The sequence below is a fragment of the Bufo gargarizans genome, chromosome 1 (assembly GCF_014858855.1).
Source record: "Bufo gargarizans isolate SCDJY-AF-19 chromosome 1, ASM1485885v1, whole genome shotgun sequence".
NCBI lineage: Eukaryota > Metazoa > Chordata > Amphibia > Anura > Bufonidae > Bufo > Bufo gargarizans.
In genome coordinates this window covers 153517374-153532451 of record NC_058080.1, presented here as the reverse complement: position 1 = coordinate 153532451, position 15078 = coordinate 153517374, and the positions used below count along the sequence as shown (strand labels likewise).

At 41.5% G+C, this 15078-nt stretch overlaps 1 protein-coding gene across 6 annotated transcripts in view; it reads left to right on the top strand.

Moving 5' to 3' along the window:
• The window catches only part of FAT1 (FAT atypical cadherin 1), a 241129-nt gene that overhangs the window by 201587 nt on the left and 24464 nt on the right, over positions 1-15078 (top strand). For 4 of the 6 annotated variants that reach the window (XM_044299767.1, XM_044299794.1, XM_044299760.1 and 1 more), the window contains exons 18-21: positions 1037-1234; positions 9003-9804; positions 9899-10027; positions 11146-11303. In XM_044299767.1, the coding sequence (XP_044155702.1) occupies positions 1037-1234; positions 9003-9804; positions 9899-10027; positions 11146-11303 (1287 nt within the window). The remainder of the gene's footprint in view (positions 1-1036; positions 1235-9002; positions 9805-9898; positions 10028-11145; positions 11304-15078) is intronic. The other 2 variants (XM_044299802.1, XM_044299775.1) reach the window with 1 other exon arrangement.

The window sequence follows — 15078 nt, the reverse complement described above, 5'->3', positions numbered from 1 at the left end:
TGTACCAACTCACCCCTGATAGATCATGTTAGGGGAAAGAAGGATCAGATATCCTAAGATTCAGGAGGCCTAACTCTTTTATTGGAGAACCGAGCAGAAGTGTGTATGGGGGGAGTCAGGAGAAACGGCTGTCAGGCGAGCCAACATTTGGCCAACAGCTGTTGCAGGTATTTGACCCCTTTTTGACTGTACTTATCATGAGTTCCTTTATTATAAATATTCAAATAATAACCTTGCACGGTGTCCATTCAGTCCCTAGGATATGAAAGCAGACTATGTCGTCTTTGAATATCATTAGACTGTATGTCTTCTTATATTCAGTATGAAAATGCAGCCCACCTCCTGAGACCCTGAGCCACCACCTCCAGAGTATTGAAGAGACATATCTATAGAGGGTTATTTTGGCAGAAGATAGATCTTCCTGCCTGCTCTCTTTATATTCTCTTTCAATGTTTTTTTTATGTTTTCTGATTCCCAAGTGTTTGGAAACCTGAGGCTTCGCTGTGAGCTGTCTATATTCGTCTACCCTATCAGGCAGAAAATGCCGATGGCTAAAGAACATTTCTTCCTTTAATTTTGCTTCATGCAAGTTGTGTTCTCGGAAAACTTAAATTAGTTTAATAGTTTTTACAGAGTGATGTCTAACAAGCCCTGGAAGTGTCATTAATGTAGAACCTCATGTATCTAACAAAGCAGCAGAAACATGGATTTTTACCGTCCTGTCTTTAGTTAGGCTTTGAAGCCTCTGTTATCCTTCTTGAAACTGTAACAAGCTCATTTATCTATGAGTACATTCAATTCAGGTTGAAGATACAAAGTGTCGAGTGTAATTCTCGTGATCTTGTCAGTTTTTATATTGGCCGTACTGTCTCATTGGTTCTATGAAGATCCATTCTTCATGCTGGTGTATTCCCGGGCAGAAAACTGGAAACTAAAACCTTGCTTTCTTTTATACACTGCAACTTGTGTCAACTTGGAGACAAATACATCTGGCTTTGACAGTATCATAATCATATAAAAAAATATATCTCTACAGGAAAATAAGCCGATCGGCTTTAGCGTTCTGCACTTGGCGGTGACTGACAAGGATTCGTCTCACAACGGCCCTCCATTTACGTTCACAATTCTGAGTGGAAATGAGGATAATACTTTTCAGATTAACCAGCAGGGAGCAATAACGACTGCGGCTGCACTGAACCGGAAAACCAATGATCACTTTTTACTTCAAATTCAGGTATGAGGGCTGGCAAAAAAAGTTATTAGGAGCCTACAGCTAAATATAATAGATGCCTATTGGAATAATGTAGAAGTAACATAATGCAGGAAACGTGATTGTGTCACTTTATTATCTTATTTTATTTCTATAAGACATCCTCTATATTTCTATACAACATCCTCCTTTAAGCAAATTTATGGTGTAGATATGGTGATAGGACGTATTGTAATGTAATCAAATTCATTCAGTTAATATGCGACTAAAACGGTTGAAGAACCGATTTCACATGCCATATTAGGGACTTGATAGACAGGGGTCATCTGTTTAGGATCTTTAGATTTTAAAGAGTCACCACTGTACTTTTACACAAATTCATTTCATTTAGTCATTTCTAAACCACATCATTTAAAAAAAATATGCCTGCATCCACCTGAAAAAAGCTGTAAAGTCATGGCCACTAGGGGGCTGACTTCCACCTAACTGGCAGTCCACTGGCTGTTGTCGGGCAAGATCCATCCCTGGTAACAGAGGCTCAGAAGACGTCTCACAGGAAATGGGGGCTTGTCAGAGGTCGTGAGTCTGATAAAACAACTGCTTCTACAGAGCTTTTCAAGATTATAGGAACTTCCCTTGTGTCTGTAAATATGATCTGCCCTTCATTATTTGTTTTGTGGTTCCAGAGCTGAAAACAAATATAGTGGGAAGTAAGGGAAAGAATGTCACAGCAGTACTGTGCTGGCAGATTCCATAGAAGGTAGAAGCCCTCTGCTTGTGAGGGAAATGCATCTAGCTGTGCAGCTCAAACAGGGAATAATATGACTGAGAGAGACATAATGGTACAAAGAAGCATAGCCGTTATACAAACTTTTTTATTTTTTTTAAACTCAGGTACACATGAACAACTCTAATATTGAAGAAGGGCATGTGTCCCTTGCTGTACAATGTTTTTTGTATGTTTTGTAGATTAAAAAAAATATATATAAACAGCATACCACTGTCTTCACTGCATTTAAAGGGTTCATATTTAAACTTTTTTTTTACTAACTTATCTGGAGAACTTTCTTCCCTTTCTGATGGAGAACAGCAGCTCACATAAGACAATTGTGCACCTACATCTTCCAGGATGCATTGCAGTTAGCTCTTGTTAAAGCCTCATGCACACGACAGTATGTATTTTGCAGTCCTCAAAAAACAGATCGGCCAAAAATATGGATGATGTCCGTGTGCATTCTATATTTTGTGGAACGGAACAGCTGGCCCCTAATAGAACAGCCCTATCCTTGTCCGTAATGCGGACAATAAGGGTCCATTCACATGTCCGCAAAATGGGTCCACATCCATTCCGCAATTTTGTGGAACAGGTGTGGACCCATACATTTTTTAATGGGGCCGGAATGTGCTGTCCACATCTGCATTTGCGGATCCGCACTTACGTTCCGCACAAAATAGAACATGTCCTATTCTTGTCCGCAATTGCGGACAAGAAAAGGCATTTTCTATCAGAGTGCCAGCGACATGTGGTCCGCAAAATGCAGAACGCACATTGCCGGTGTCTGTGTTTTGCGGATCCGCAATTTGCGAATCCGCAAAACACAAACGGACATGTGAATGGACCCTAATAGGACATGTTCTATTTTTTGTGGAACGGAGATAAGGAACCTATTGAAATGAATGGGTCCGCTATTACAGCATCTCAGCTCTGTACAGAAAACAGGACTCCATATTTTTAATACAGAACCCCGATAGAAAAATGATTTTTACCTCACAATGAGTACAATGCAATAACAAATAAATTGCCCCCAAAGGTGTACGTAGCCTTTAAAGAGCACCTGTCAGCAGGGTCAACCCTTTTAAACCAGTTATACTGTCTGGTAGGATTGATTGCACTGAATAAAATGATAGGGTTGATCCTACTGACATGTGTTCTTTAACTTTTTAAGTTTTTGTAGTTGAATAAATATATATGTATATATATATATTTATATATATATATATATATATATATATATATATATATTATTTATATATAATCAGTTGTATAAGTACACAAACCTGGAAATTTCCATTCTCTGTCAGAAACAATGAATAGCCACCATTGGTGTCGTACGCTGTCAGTACTGCTGGGACTGCAGGAGGAGGCACAGTTAATTTGTGTCATTGCATTCAGAGATCATAGTAAAGTGACAGAAAGATAGCAAGGCGGAATCGTAGCAGGCTGGAGACTGTAAGAGGAGATGAAATGAAATCAGCCCGACATAAAATGTGTATTTTCCATGACAGAAGGAATAGTGAGGCATAAAGATTATAATCAAGACAGATAATGACCAAAAAGACTCAGGAAGCAGATACCGACTGGTCATAATCAAGGCTTTTTCATTGCTTACACAGACGTAGAATATTAGGGAGAATATGTGACATTTAGACCTGGAACAATCTGTAACAACAGGTTCAGGAATGACCTAAGTCTGGGTCTCGCTCCCCTTTTCTAAAAGTCACATCCCCACCTATCCCGTGGTGGAACATGATGGATTTATGTCTTTTTTCAACCGTATGAACTATGTAAGAATAGCAAATATACCCCAGATGGTTTTATCCTGTGTTATGCATATTTCAGCCTCCAATCACTGATGAAGGTGATGTCTTCTCCCATATTACATGCAGTGATCTTTATACAGATCACATTATCATCCAGCATTAAAGGGCTTCGAAAAACATGGCCACGGACCGGGGCAAGGGATGCGGTCAGCACACGGAGCATCTTTTGCGGCCCCATTGAAATGAATAGGTCCGCATCCGAGCCGCAGTTTAAGCCGCAAAAACTGTGGCTCGGACCAAAACAATGGTCGTGTGCCTGAGGCCCTAGGCTGAGAGTTGGAACACCTTTATAGATGGTTGGCCGGTCCCTCTGAAACTGACGTTCATCTAATGTGTATGGACACATTGGTCCAGAACTCCACTTTTAGGTCTGCTGGTTGCTGTTGTTAGCAATCAATAATCCTGTGGTCGGAGCTCCCCCTCCCCAAATTCTGTGCGGATATTGCGTTGGCAAGGAATACTGGGGGATTTCAGCTCTAAAAGCCTGAATATTTGTGAGCGTGGACCAAAGGCGTCCATATACCTCCAATAGCTGTTGGCTGTTCAGCAGAAAGTTATCTCTCCCAATTCCCCCATACACATGTGCAACGAGCACCTCCCCCGAGGGCCCTTTATATATAAAATGTGTCCAAGGTGTAGGAATGCCGAGTGGTATAGTGCGGCCTAATATGTCCCTTTATGTGTGTCACGGTGATCCTACCTGAATACTGTTAGACCCCAGGCTTTGGCTCCGAAGCAATAGATAGGAGGAATAATTGAGGGATTTGAAAGAAAGATTGAATCCAGACCTTCTATGTAGTTGAACAGCAGCTTTTCTTTGATAAACGTTCATCAGAAACAATCTTCAATCTTTGTCTTGGTCCCAGCAGGCTTTAGCATTAAAACTGGCAGGCAAACGCGTCTATGCTACATCTGTTTCTCTCTGGCACTGTGGTACTGACAGGCTTAAATAGAATATTTGCTTTCTTCTTGATGTTGCACTTTCTCTCTGTATGGTCTGTCTCTAGATTAGGCCAGGGAACTTTCCTCCTGGCTCCTGAGGATTTAAGCTTTGACCTCCATGGCCAGCAGAGCTGAGGGTGCTCTGGCTCACTTGAGCACATCCAGCAGAGATTTGTCCTGCACACCTTCCCCAAGCAGGGGATAGGCTATACCTGACTAGAACTGGTCCCCACCCTTCCTGCAGGAAGTGGGACTAGCCCACCTCTCCGCAGAGGGGGGTTAGAATGAAATGGAAAGCTTCATTCTACCTAACTGGAGCTCTGCCGTGTTTGCTGCCACCTGCTGGTGAACCAGGCATATTCCATATGAACATAACATTCGCTTAAAAAAATAGGAATGCACATTGTGGAGGACCTGACATAAATGCATAAGATTACATTCAGGTTAGACCAATAAAGACAGTAGCAAGGTGCAGAAGTGATAACACCACTCTGGGGTGTTACACATGCACACTTGGCTTATGTATGGTTCCCGTACTCATTACATTGTTGGGTGGTCCCACCGATACACTTATAGAGGGCAGACCTTTCTAACCAGAATGCCTGTCATCTCTCCATGAGAGCCCTTATTATTCCGTAGTAAAAAGTTCTGAAAACTTCCGGGTGTAGCTGAGCGGCAGGGATCCCAAGTGCCGCAGAAATCTGACGTCTGGTTCAATTTACACTTGGTTAATTAAGCCCAATACTGTCCCAAACTATTTCCTGTTGGTTTATAAGAGAGAATCAAACACTAAGCACACAGAAGACCTATTATTCTTTTCCCAATTTCCTCTGACCCATTGAATTCCTTCCATGCAAGTAATCTCGGATTGCCGCCAGTGAATGTTTGCTTTAAATGCTAGGATTTGATTATGCCTCCTACTACATGACGTACTCCCCAAACCTACTTAATTCAGATATGAGTTTATTAAAACGATAAAAGTTGTTTTTGTTCATTGAAGCAAGTCAATTTATAGACTCGTTTTCAGCTTATTAGTTGCTTTGTGATTGTCGACAGAGGTAAATTTACATCTTACTATGTCTGATATAAAAACTCAGTGTGTCAGATATAAAGAATTTGGCTAATAAAAAAAACTTTTATAATATATTTATCACCGCAGCTACTTTTTGTATGTTAAAGTGAGCTGTATCGCCATCTACTGGTGACAAGAGTAAACTACACTTATAAATTGCTGGGTGAATCAAAAAATTTTATTATCCAGTAACGCTGCGTGCATTTTAATGGGAGCATATTTATCATCTCAATTAACATTATATGCATGGTTTATCTGAAGTAAAATGTCAGACTAGCCTTTGATGCAAGAAATATTAAAGCAAAATAATTTTATAAATGAATATAGCAATACTACCCTCCAGTCTCCTTAAGAACAGGGGTGCACCACCAATGAGGCGAGGAGAGGCGATTGCCTCAGGCAGAAACAGGTAGGGGCAAAAGGGGGGGCAGCAGAAGGGGGATTATCTGTTTCTGCAGCAAAGTATTGGGAAGCACAGTTGCATTGCAAGTTGTATTAGGGTCCATTCACACATCCGTATGTGTTTTGCAGATTCGCGGATCCGCAAAACACGGACACCGGCAATGTACGTTCCACGGACCGCACATCGCCGGCACTATAATAATAGGACATGTTCTATTTTTTTTGGGAACGGAATTGCGGACCCGGAAGTGCATAGTGTGGCCCCATAGAAACAAATGGGTCCGCAATTCCATTCCTCAAAATGCGGACCAGAATTGCGGACGTGTGAATGGAGCCTTAGGCCTCATGCACATGACCGTTGTTTTGGTCCGCATCCTCAATGGGGCCGCAAAAGATGCGGACAGCACTCCCTGTGCTGTCTGCATCCGTTGCTCCGTTCCGTGACCCTGCCCAAAAAAGTTAACATGTCCTATTCTTATCCGTTTTGCAGACAAGAATAGGCATTTCTACAATAGGCCGCCCGTTCCGTTCCGCAAATTGCGGAAGGCACAGGGGCGGCTTCCGTTTTTTGCGGATCCGCGGTTTGCGGACCACAAAAAACGGAATGGTCGTGTGCATGTAGCCTTACCCTGTATGTTTTGTAGCTCTGTGTGTAATGTTTTCCAGGTATGTCTTTAACAGTAGGGCTGGAGGGAAGGAGTTAGGTTAAGAGATTGGCATTGGGGGTTTGGGGCGCCATTTCAGTTTTCACCTCCGGCAGCAGAAAGGCTCGGTGCCCCCCTGCTTAAGAAAATGTTCATTTGACAATATTAAATGGATTTATAACTGGAACAAAAAGTTATGCTTAAAAGTTATAAAAGCACGAGGTCCCTATACATGACAGTTATTGCCCAGTTTTAATAAAATATGTGCTTCTCTAAAGTATATTTCATAGCTCACAGGGTTTTCAAGTTATTTCTAATATATGGTGAGGCGTTTTTTTTTTTTCTTTTTCTGTCTGCTTGCTGTCAGTGAATGCAAACATTCTTGCTTATTCTTGTGACCACACAGAGTTTTTTGGACAAGGTTTTTATGCATTATATCTGCCTGCAGGATTTTTGAGCCAAGGTCTGAAGTGGATTTAAAAGGAATCAAAAATATAAAGGAAGGACCTATACTTCTCTTTCCTGGTGGACCCACTTCTGGCTTTGGCTAAAAATCCTGTGGGCAGATCTTCTTCAAAAAAATGTGTGGCATTGCCCTAAGGTGGCATTCACATGGCCATATCCGTTTTTGCAGTCTGCAAACTCAGATCCTCAAAATACAGATGCGGTCCCTGGGCATCCTGTACTTTTTGTGGGCCCCATTATAACAATGCCTAATCTTGTCCACAAAGCGGACAAGTAACGGACATACGGATGTGGACAGCACACGTGTGCATTTTTCTGCGTCCCCGTTGAAATGAACGGGTCCGCATCTGATGCGCAAAAAATGCAGATTGGGCCCAATAATGCCATTGTGTGAATGGGGCCTTAAACACAAGTCTATCACCTGTTGTCAGGGTTTGCTGTAATGTATCATGCTGTATAGCTGATATAAGATTGTCTTCACTACACTGTAACAAACCTTCAGCTGTAGTGTTGGGCGGGAATATTCGAATTGCAAATATTAATCGCGAATATCGGCACTTCGAGAATTTGCGAATATTTAGAATACAGTGATATATATTCGTAATTTCGAATATTCTAGATTTTTTTTTCATCAGTAACCTCCCTTCTTGCTTGTGGGCCAATGAGAAGGCTGCAGTGTCTTTGTCTGAGCTTAGCAACATCCCTAGCAACCAATAGGAAAGTTGCCTACTCCTTACTATATAAGAACCTCCCCAGCAGCCCTTGTATGCAGGATTTTGCAGATCTGAGAGAGAGCGGTGTTATTGCTGTGCTCTTTGCTTTCCTGTGTCATTACATTAGATAGTAAGTTATTTAGCTTATATATATATAATACAGATAGTCAGTGTAGGTTAGATAGTGATATAGTGTGGGTGATAGGTTCTGCTGTCCATACAAACATGCTACAGACATAGTGCTGTGACATCACAACAATACATAGTGCACCAATCAGTAATGTTTAGTCAGGCCTGCTAAAATGTGAAATTTCACGTATTGCGCCAAAATATGCCCATCGTTAATTGACGATTAGCGCAATCGCGAATATTTTGGAGCACTCTAACTGCATATAAAGCCATTTTTTATGTTCTGCCGTGCCAACCATTTTCTCCAGTCTCAGGAAACTTCTAGCAGCTTGGAAAACGTAGCTATAGTGACCCACGCCCGTATTTTGCACGCATTCCGCGAATATTACATTGGCGATTTTTCGCAATCAAGAAAATAATCTCAAATCACACATTCAGGAATATATGACAAATATTCACCCAAATATTTGTGAAATATCACGAATTCGAATATAGCCCCTGTCGCTCATCACTATTCAGCTGTGTGTTTTTAGCCTCCGGTGTGAACATGTTTTCCTCTGACATTTATCCCTGATTAATATGAAGTGGTCTCTGCTGGAGAGCTACAGGTCCTAGTGAAAATTCAAATCAAGTTGGCAAATATGATAATTTCCACAACACATTACTGTCACTGTTGGTTTCTATGCCGACTGCCAATGTTTCAGATCAAATCGCTGTCACACATCTTCAGCGGGGCTTGTATAATGTCAATGATGCAAATATGTTGATCCCTGGGGTGTCTCTTAGATCTTCTTATTCATTGCGATTCTCCTTCTTGCTTCTAGGTGGCAGATAACGGTAAGCCACGACTATCATCAGTGACAAACATTGATGTGCGTGTCATCGAAGAGAGTATCTACCCTCCGGCCATTTTACCCCTGGAAATTTACATTACAACATTTGGGGAAGAATATGCCGGTGGCGTGATTGGCAAGATCCATGCGACAGACCAGGATGTCTATGACACGCTGACATATAGCTTAGATTCCAAAGTAGAGAATCTCTTCTCGGTCTCGAGCACAGGAGGAAAACTGATAGCACATAAGAGATTGGACGTGGGCCAGTATCTGCTCAATGTCAGTGTAACGGATGGGATGTTTACGACCTCAGCCGATATAACCGTTCATATCAAGCAGATAACGCAAGAGCTGCTAAATCACAGCATCACATTCCGTTTTACAAACCTCTCTCCAGAGGAATTTATTGGAGATTATTGGCGCAACTTCCAGAGAACCCTGAAAAACATTTTGGGTGGGCGAAAAATTGATGTTCAGATTCTGAGCTTGCAACCATCTGATCCACCTGCAAACCTTGACGTCCTGCTCGCTGTAGATAAACCAGGCAGCACACATTTTCTACCTAAGCTTCTTATCCAAAAGATAAACGCTTCAGTTGCTGAGATTGAAGACTTCAGCGGCGTCAAAATCCTCAAGGTCTTCCACAAGCTTTGCGCTGATGTGGACTGTCCCTTGAGATACTGTGATGAGAAGATTACTGTAGATGAGAATGTCATGTCAACACATAGCACAGCCCGGCTGAGCTTTGTGACACCGAGACACATGCGGAAAGCGGTGTGCTTGTGCAAAGGTAATGACATGACGAAGAGCGAGGACGGGGGGTCATATTTACAGAGTTTAGATTTATCTGAATGATCATATTTTCACCTTTTTTTTTTATCAAGCAGGAATGAAGTGTCCTATTATAAACACTGTATGTGAAGTAAACCCATGTCCCGAGGGGATGGAATGTGTTCCCAATACAAAAGAAGATATGTACAACTGTGTGTGCCCTGCAGGACAGCAGTGCAATGGTAAGTCTGACACAAGGAGATGTCCTCCATGGAAATGTGATGTTAAATGGGGGTAAATACAAAAATATTCATCTGCTTATTATGAATGTAGACAGGAAACCAGTTTAACCAGTAAAAGATATAGGAGGGGGAGAGTTTTGCCAAATGGGCAAACACTTTTATGTATTTTATATGGCTGGTAGTATGGAGCCTGTCTACTTATGTCATGAGTCAGTGGACAACACAAAGTGCTGTAGCGTTAGAACCTGCCCATGGGGGTCCTGAAATCTGTCAGGTTGGCATCCATCTTTAATGTATGAGATATTTTCTAATCACTGCAATAGCAGATGGGCAAACACTTTTATGTATTTTATATGGCTGGTAGTATGGACTGCACAATGTGCTGTAGCCTTAGAACCTGCCCATGAGGGTCCTAAAATCTGTCCAGTTGGCATCTCGAGTATCTTTAATTTATGAGATATTTTCCAATCACTGCAATACCACATAAGGCTTAGTTTAGATGGTCATAAGATGACAAAGTACAACATATTCTCCTGCATTGTGCTCATGGGATCAGATCCGGTGTGTGGCACTAAATATACAGAATTATCTTTGACTGGCCTAATAAGCTTTTAATTTGTGCTTTTCATTTTAGTTCCCCATAGGTTTTTCTGAATAAAGCCAGAGCTGGTTAGACAGAGGTAGAGACATTTATCATAATTCGTGAGACATTTTGAAAGCAATGACAATTCCAAGCCCTGTCCCTGCAGCTATTGCTATATTATCCTCAATTTATTATAGTTCTCATGTACTGCCTTCCATAAATCGGTTGCACTTTTTCCTGTCCTCTTGTGTTGCTGAGATTGGATGGGATTTGACCTATGTCCATTGACCTTTGGATGTGGCTTGTAAGCCTGTTTCCAGAAATGTGCTCTATACTCTGGGGTGTGAGACCAATGGTCTAGGTTACTCTCATTCATTGTAAATAATATATCAGTTTTGTTGGTGGTTGTTTTTTAGTATTTTTTTGTTTTGGAGAAGGGATCAGCAGTGAATGATTCTTATGGCACATTAGTTACCATCGCAGACACACCAAATGAAATTCACAATGCTGAAATATATTTCTATTTTCTTCCTAGTTGGCTCATCAGTCACCTTTACTGGCAGCAGCTATATAAAATACAGACTGCTGGAAAATGAGAACAAGGAGGAAATGAAACTTACCATGAAGCTTCGAACCTACTCTGCACATGCGGTTGTCATGTACTCCAAAGGAACCGACTACAGCATCCTCGAGGTGAGGTCCATGCTACGGGTCATTCTTACAAATTATTCTAGAAAATATTTTCTTCCAGGAATCGATCATATTTTTGCAAATTACATTTTTTTTTATTTTTAAACACAGTTTATAATATATGTCAGACACAGTATATGGAAATAAGTTACTTGTATGGTGGCAGTACATCAGGTGTCCAGGAAGGTTTTAGACCAGGTCTCTAGGACATACCGTTCCTGAGATATTCCCAACAAATGCATTAGCCAATAGAAGCTTGGTCACATGACGCTTATTAGCCAATAGAAGCTCACAGGCCTTTAGTCTCCACATACACAGTTTTACTCCAGGTTTCCATAACAACCCAGCCATTTTTCTTCACTGCTCTAGGTGAGGTTTAAAGGAAATCTGTCACCAGGATTATCACTTTTGAAGTAAAGCAATGGCCTAATAGCATGTAGTACCTTATTTCAAGATGTGCTTTTGTTTCAGCAATAGATGTTTTTATCCTCTGAAAATCCAGTTTATTTGGTATGCAAATGAACCAGTAACGTGCCCAGAGGGGTGTCACTCTTGCAGGAAGGAGCCCAGACATGCCCCCTGCCACAATGTGTCCACCCTCAAAAGATGAACATAAAACCCCACCCCCAGGTCTCACCAAGCCACGCCTCCAATCGGGTTAGGCCACACCCCTCTCACTCCTCAGCCGACCGGGATTGAAAAAATGAAGGTAAAAATCAACTTGTGTCAGCTGCAGGGATGGGAGGGCTGGTGAATTTCTCCCTGCAGCTCACACTCAGACAGTACAGTGCTGCTGTCTTAGAGTGAGCAGTTCAAAAGGCCACGCCCCCTCCCACTCCTCAGCCAACAGAGATTGAAAAAATGCTGTTAAAAATGTCCGGATGCGTTCAGGGTGCGTTCAGTGAAACTCCCACCGTTTTGCAAGCAAGTTCAGTCAGTTTTGTCTGCGATTGCGTTCAGTTGTTCAGTTTTTTCCACGCTGGTGCAATGCGTTTTGATGCGTTTTTCACACACGTGATAAATAAATGAAGGTTTACAAACAACATCTCCTAGCAACCATTATTGAAAAACTTGCTTGCAGATGCAATGCGTTTTTCACGCAGCTCCATTCACTTCTATGGGGCCTGCGTTGCGTGAAAAAAGCTGAATATAGAACATGCGATTTTCACGCAACGCACAAGTGATGCGGAAAAAACAACGCTCATGTACACAGACCCATTTAAATGAATAGGTCAGGATTCAGTGCGGGTTCAATGCGTTCGCGTCACGCTTGGAAAACTCGATAGTGTGAAAGGGGCCTTATTGTTGAGATTTCAGGGCACTTGTCTTATGAGAGTCCACATAAGGGACAACCTGTGAATGTATACAGAGAGGAGGACTGGACATTCATATGAAATATAGTCCCATGTGGCACCCAATACTGTTTACATAAGGAGTCGTGAGTTTAGAAACTGACCTGATTTTAACACTTTAGTCATAGACGATCTTTTAAATGACGTGTTTACTCATAGTGGACTTGAACTACTATTTTAATAGTTATATAGCTGATACAATTGAAACAAGGCACAGGTCCATCAAGTCCAACCTGTAATTCTACTGTGTTGATTCAGAGGAAAAATAAAGAGATGGATGCCTATTGCCCCATATTAAAGAAAAAAATATTTTTGGAGTCTAAGTTAGCCATCAAATCAAATCCCTTTATCATTGACCGTCTCTACGGAAATGCGGTACCCATATTATTTATTGCTTTCTCGGAAGACATCTAGACTAGGATCATCACCACCTCTTCTGGCAGACAGCTCCACAGTCACACTGCTCTTACAGTAAAGAATCTCTGTCTGTATTGATGGTGAAACCTTCTTTCCTCTAGACATAGAGGATGTCCTCTTGTCATGGTTACAGGCCAAGATATAAAATGGTCGTTAGAAAGATCTCAGTACTGTCTGTCCATGTATAATGGGGAATTTGTACACTTGTATCTAGTTAGTGTTGCATTTTAGCTTACTTCTCTAAAGATATTAACAAACTTGAATATTTGGCATAAAGTGTCAATGAGAAGGGAACCTGTCACGTTGAACATGGTGTCTGGGCTGCAGGCAGTATGTTATAGAACAAGTGATATCAGTGATTGACAGCTGTCTCTGTATACACAGTTATATGGAGAAGGCTGTCAATCACTGATAGGACCGCCTCCTTGACTAAATGAATGACATACAAGTTTTACTGAATCTTTCAGTTCAAACATTATGTTGTGTTGATTGCAACCTTAAAGGGGGTGTCTTACTTCAGCAAATGGCACTTATCATGTAGAGAAAGTTAATATAAGGCACTTACTAATGTATTGTGATTGTCCATATTGCCTCATTTGCTGGCTTGATCCATTTGTTACATTATACGCTTATCATTTTCATGGAGAGCAGGGGTGAACGTGCTTTCATACTATAGGAAAATGTGCCGACTTCTCTGGAGGGAGTGTTTTTTCCTATAGTATACAAGCACGGCCACCGCTGATGGATTACAGGGTTGTTGTAACCATGGAAACAAGAAAGTCTATACTGCAATAGAAATATGAATCCAGCCATCAATAGAGGCAATAGGGACAATCACAATACATTAAGTGCCTTGTATTACCGAAGTAAGCAACTCCTTTAAAGTCATTGTCCGCTTTTTTCTATTGATGACCTGTCCTCAGGATAGCTCAACAATATCAGATCTGCGGGGTCCGACTCCCGACACCCCCACCGATCAGCTATTTACTTAAACAGATGGAAGCCGTCCCATAGAAGTGAATGGGAACGCCATAGTTGTAATTACGTCAGTGCAGTTACGACGGCGAGCAGGTAAACAGAGAAGAGGAGGCTTCTCTTCAAACAGCTGATCGGCGGGGGTGCCGGGTGTCGGACCCCGACCAGTCTGATATTGATGATGGAAGAAATTAGACAACCCCTTTAATGACACTTACTATGAACCTACACCAATGTTATTTAAGTGATGCCACTTTGAGAAATTGGATTATCTTTGTAATAGGTGAAGGAGCTTTGCATACTTTTCCTTAATTTACGAATTGCTTTTCAAGTTTAGCCAAAGGGGATTCATAACATATGTGATTGCAAAAGGAGACACCATATCAATTTGGCAGTCAAAATACAGACACTGTAATTTTGAGGCAGGCGGTGGAGGATAAAAAGTGACGTGCCTGCTCATTGTTCTTCATCTCTCTGGCTATGACTGCTGAAGTGTTCATATGAAATGAATTGTATTTTGTTATTTGCTCGCTTGTCATGTTCCTTTTTCTATGTAACACACAAACTGATTTTTTCCGTAAATTTGAATTTCCATTATTGTGCAGAGGCACATTTATCATTACCAGACAGCAGCTCTGCTGGAGACATAACCGGTAAATAAAGCGTTATTAGTTGGTGTCACTACAACATTCAACGTTGATTAGCTTTATTTACAAAAATGTGACAAGACAACGTGAATTTCCTCTGCGGATGCATATGCAGCCTCATCAAGCACATACACAGCCAAGTCTCGTCTTTGTGATCCTTTCTGACAGGTCTGACCGGTTCCTGGCACACACAAGAGGCCCTACGTATGGGACTTGTCCCTCATATGACACCAGCATCACTCTCGCTGGTGCTCTTTCATGAAACTTGACTGATGCTCCTCTGAATTGTTTATGGCCATTTCTAGAAATTAGTGTTCCGTGCAATCCCTAGCAGAAAGCAGATGCCGACCCGAAGCCTCTGATGCAGAATTTGTAACTGGATTTCAT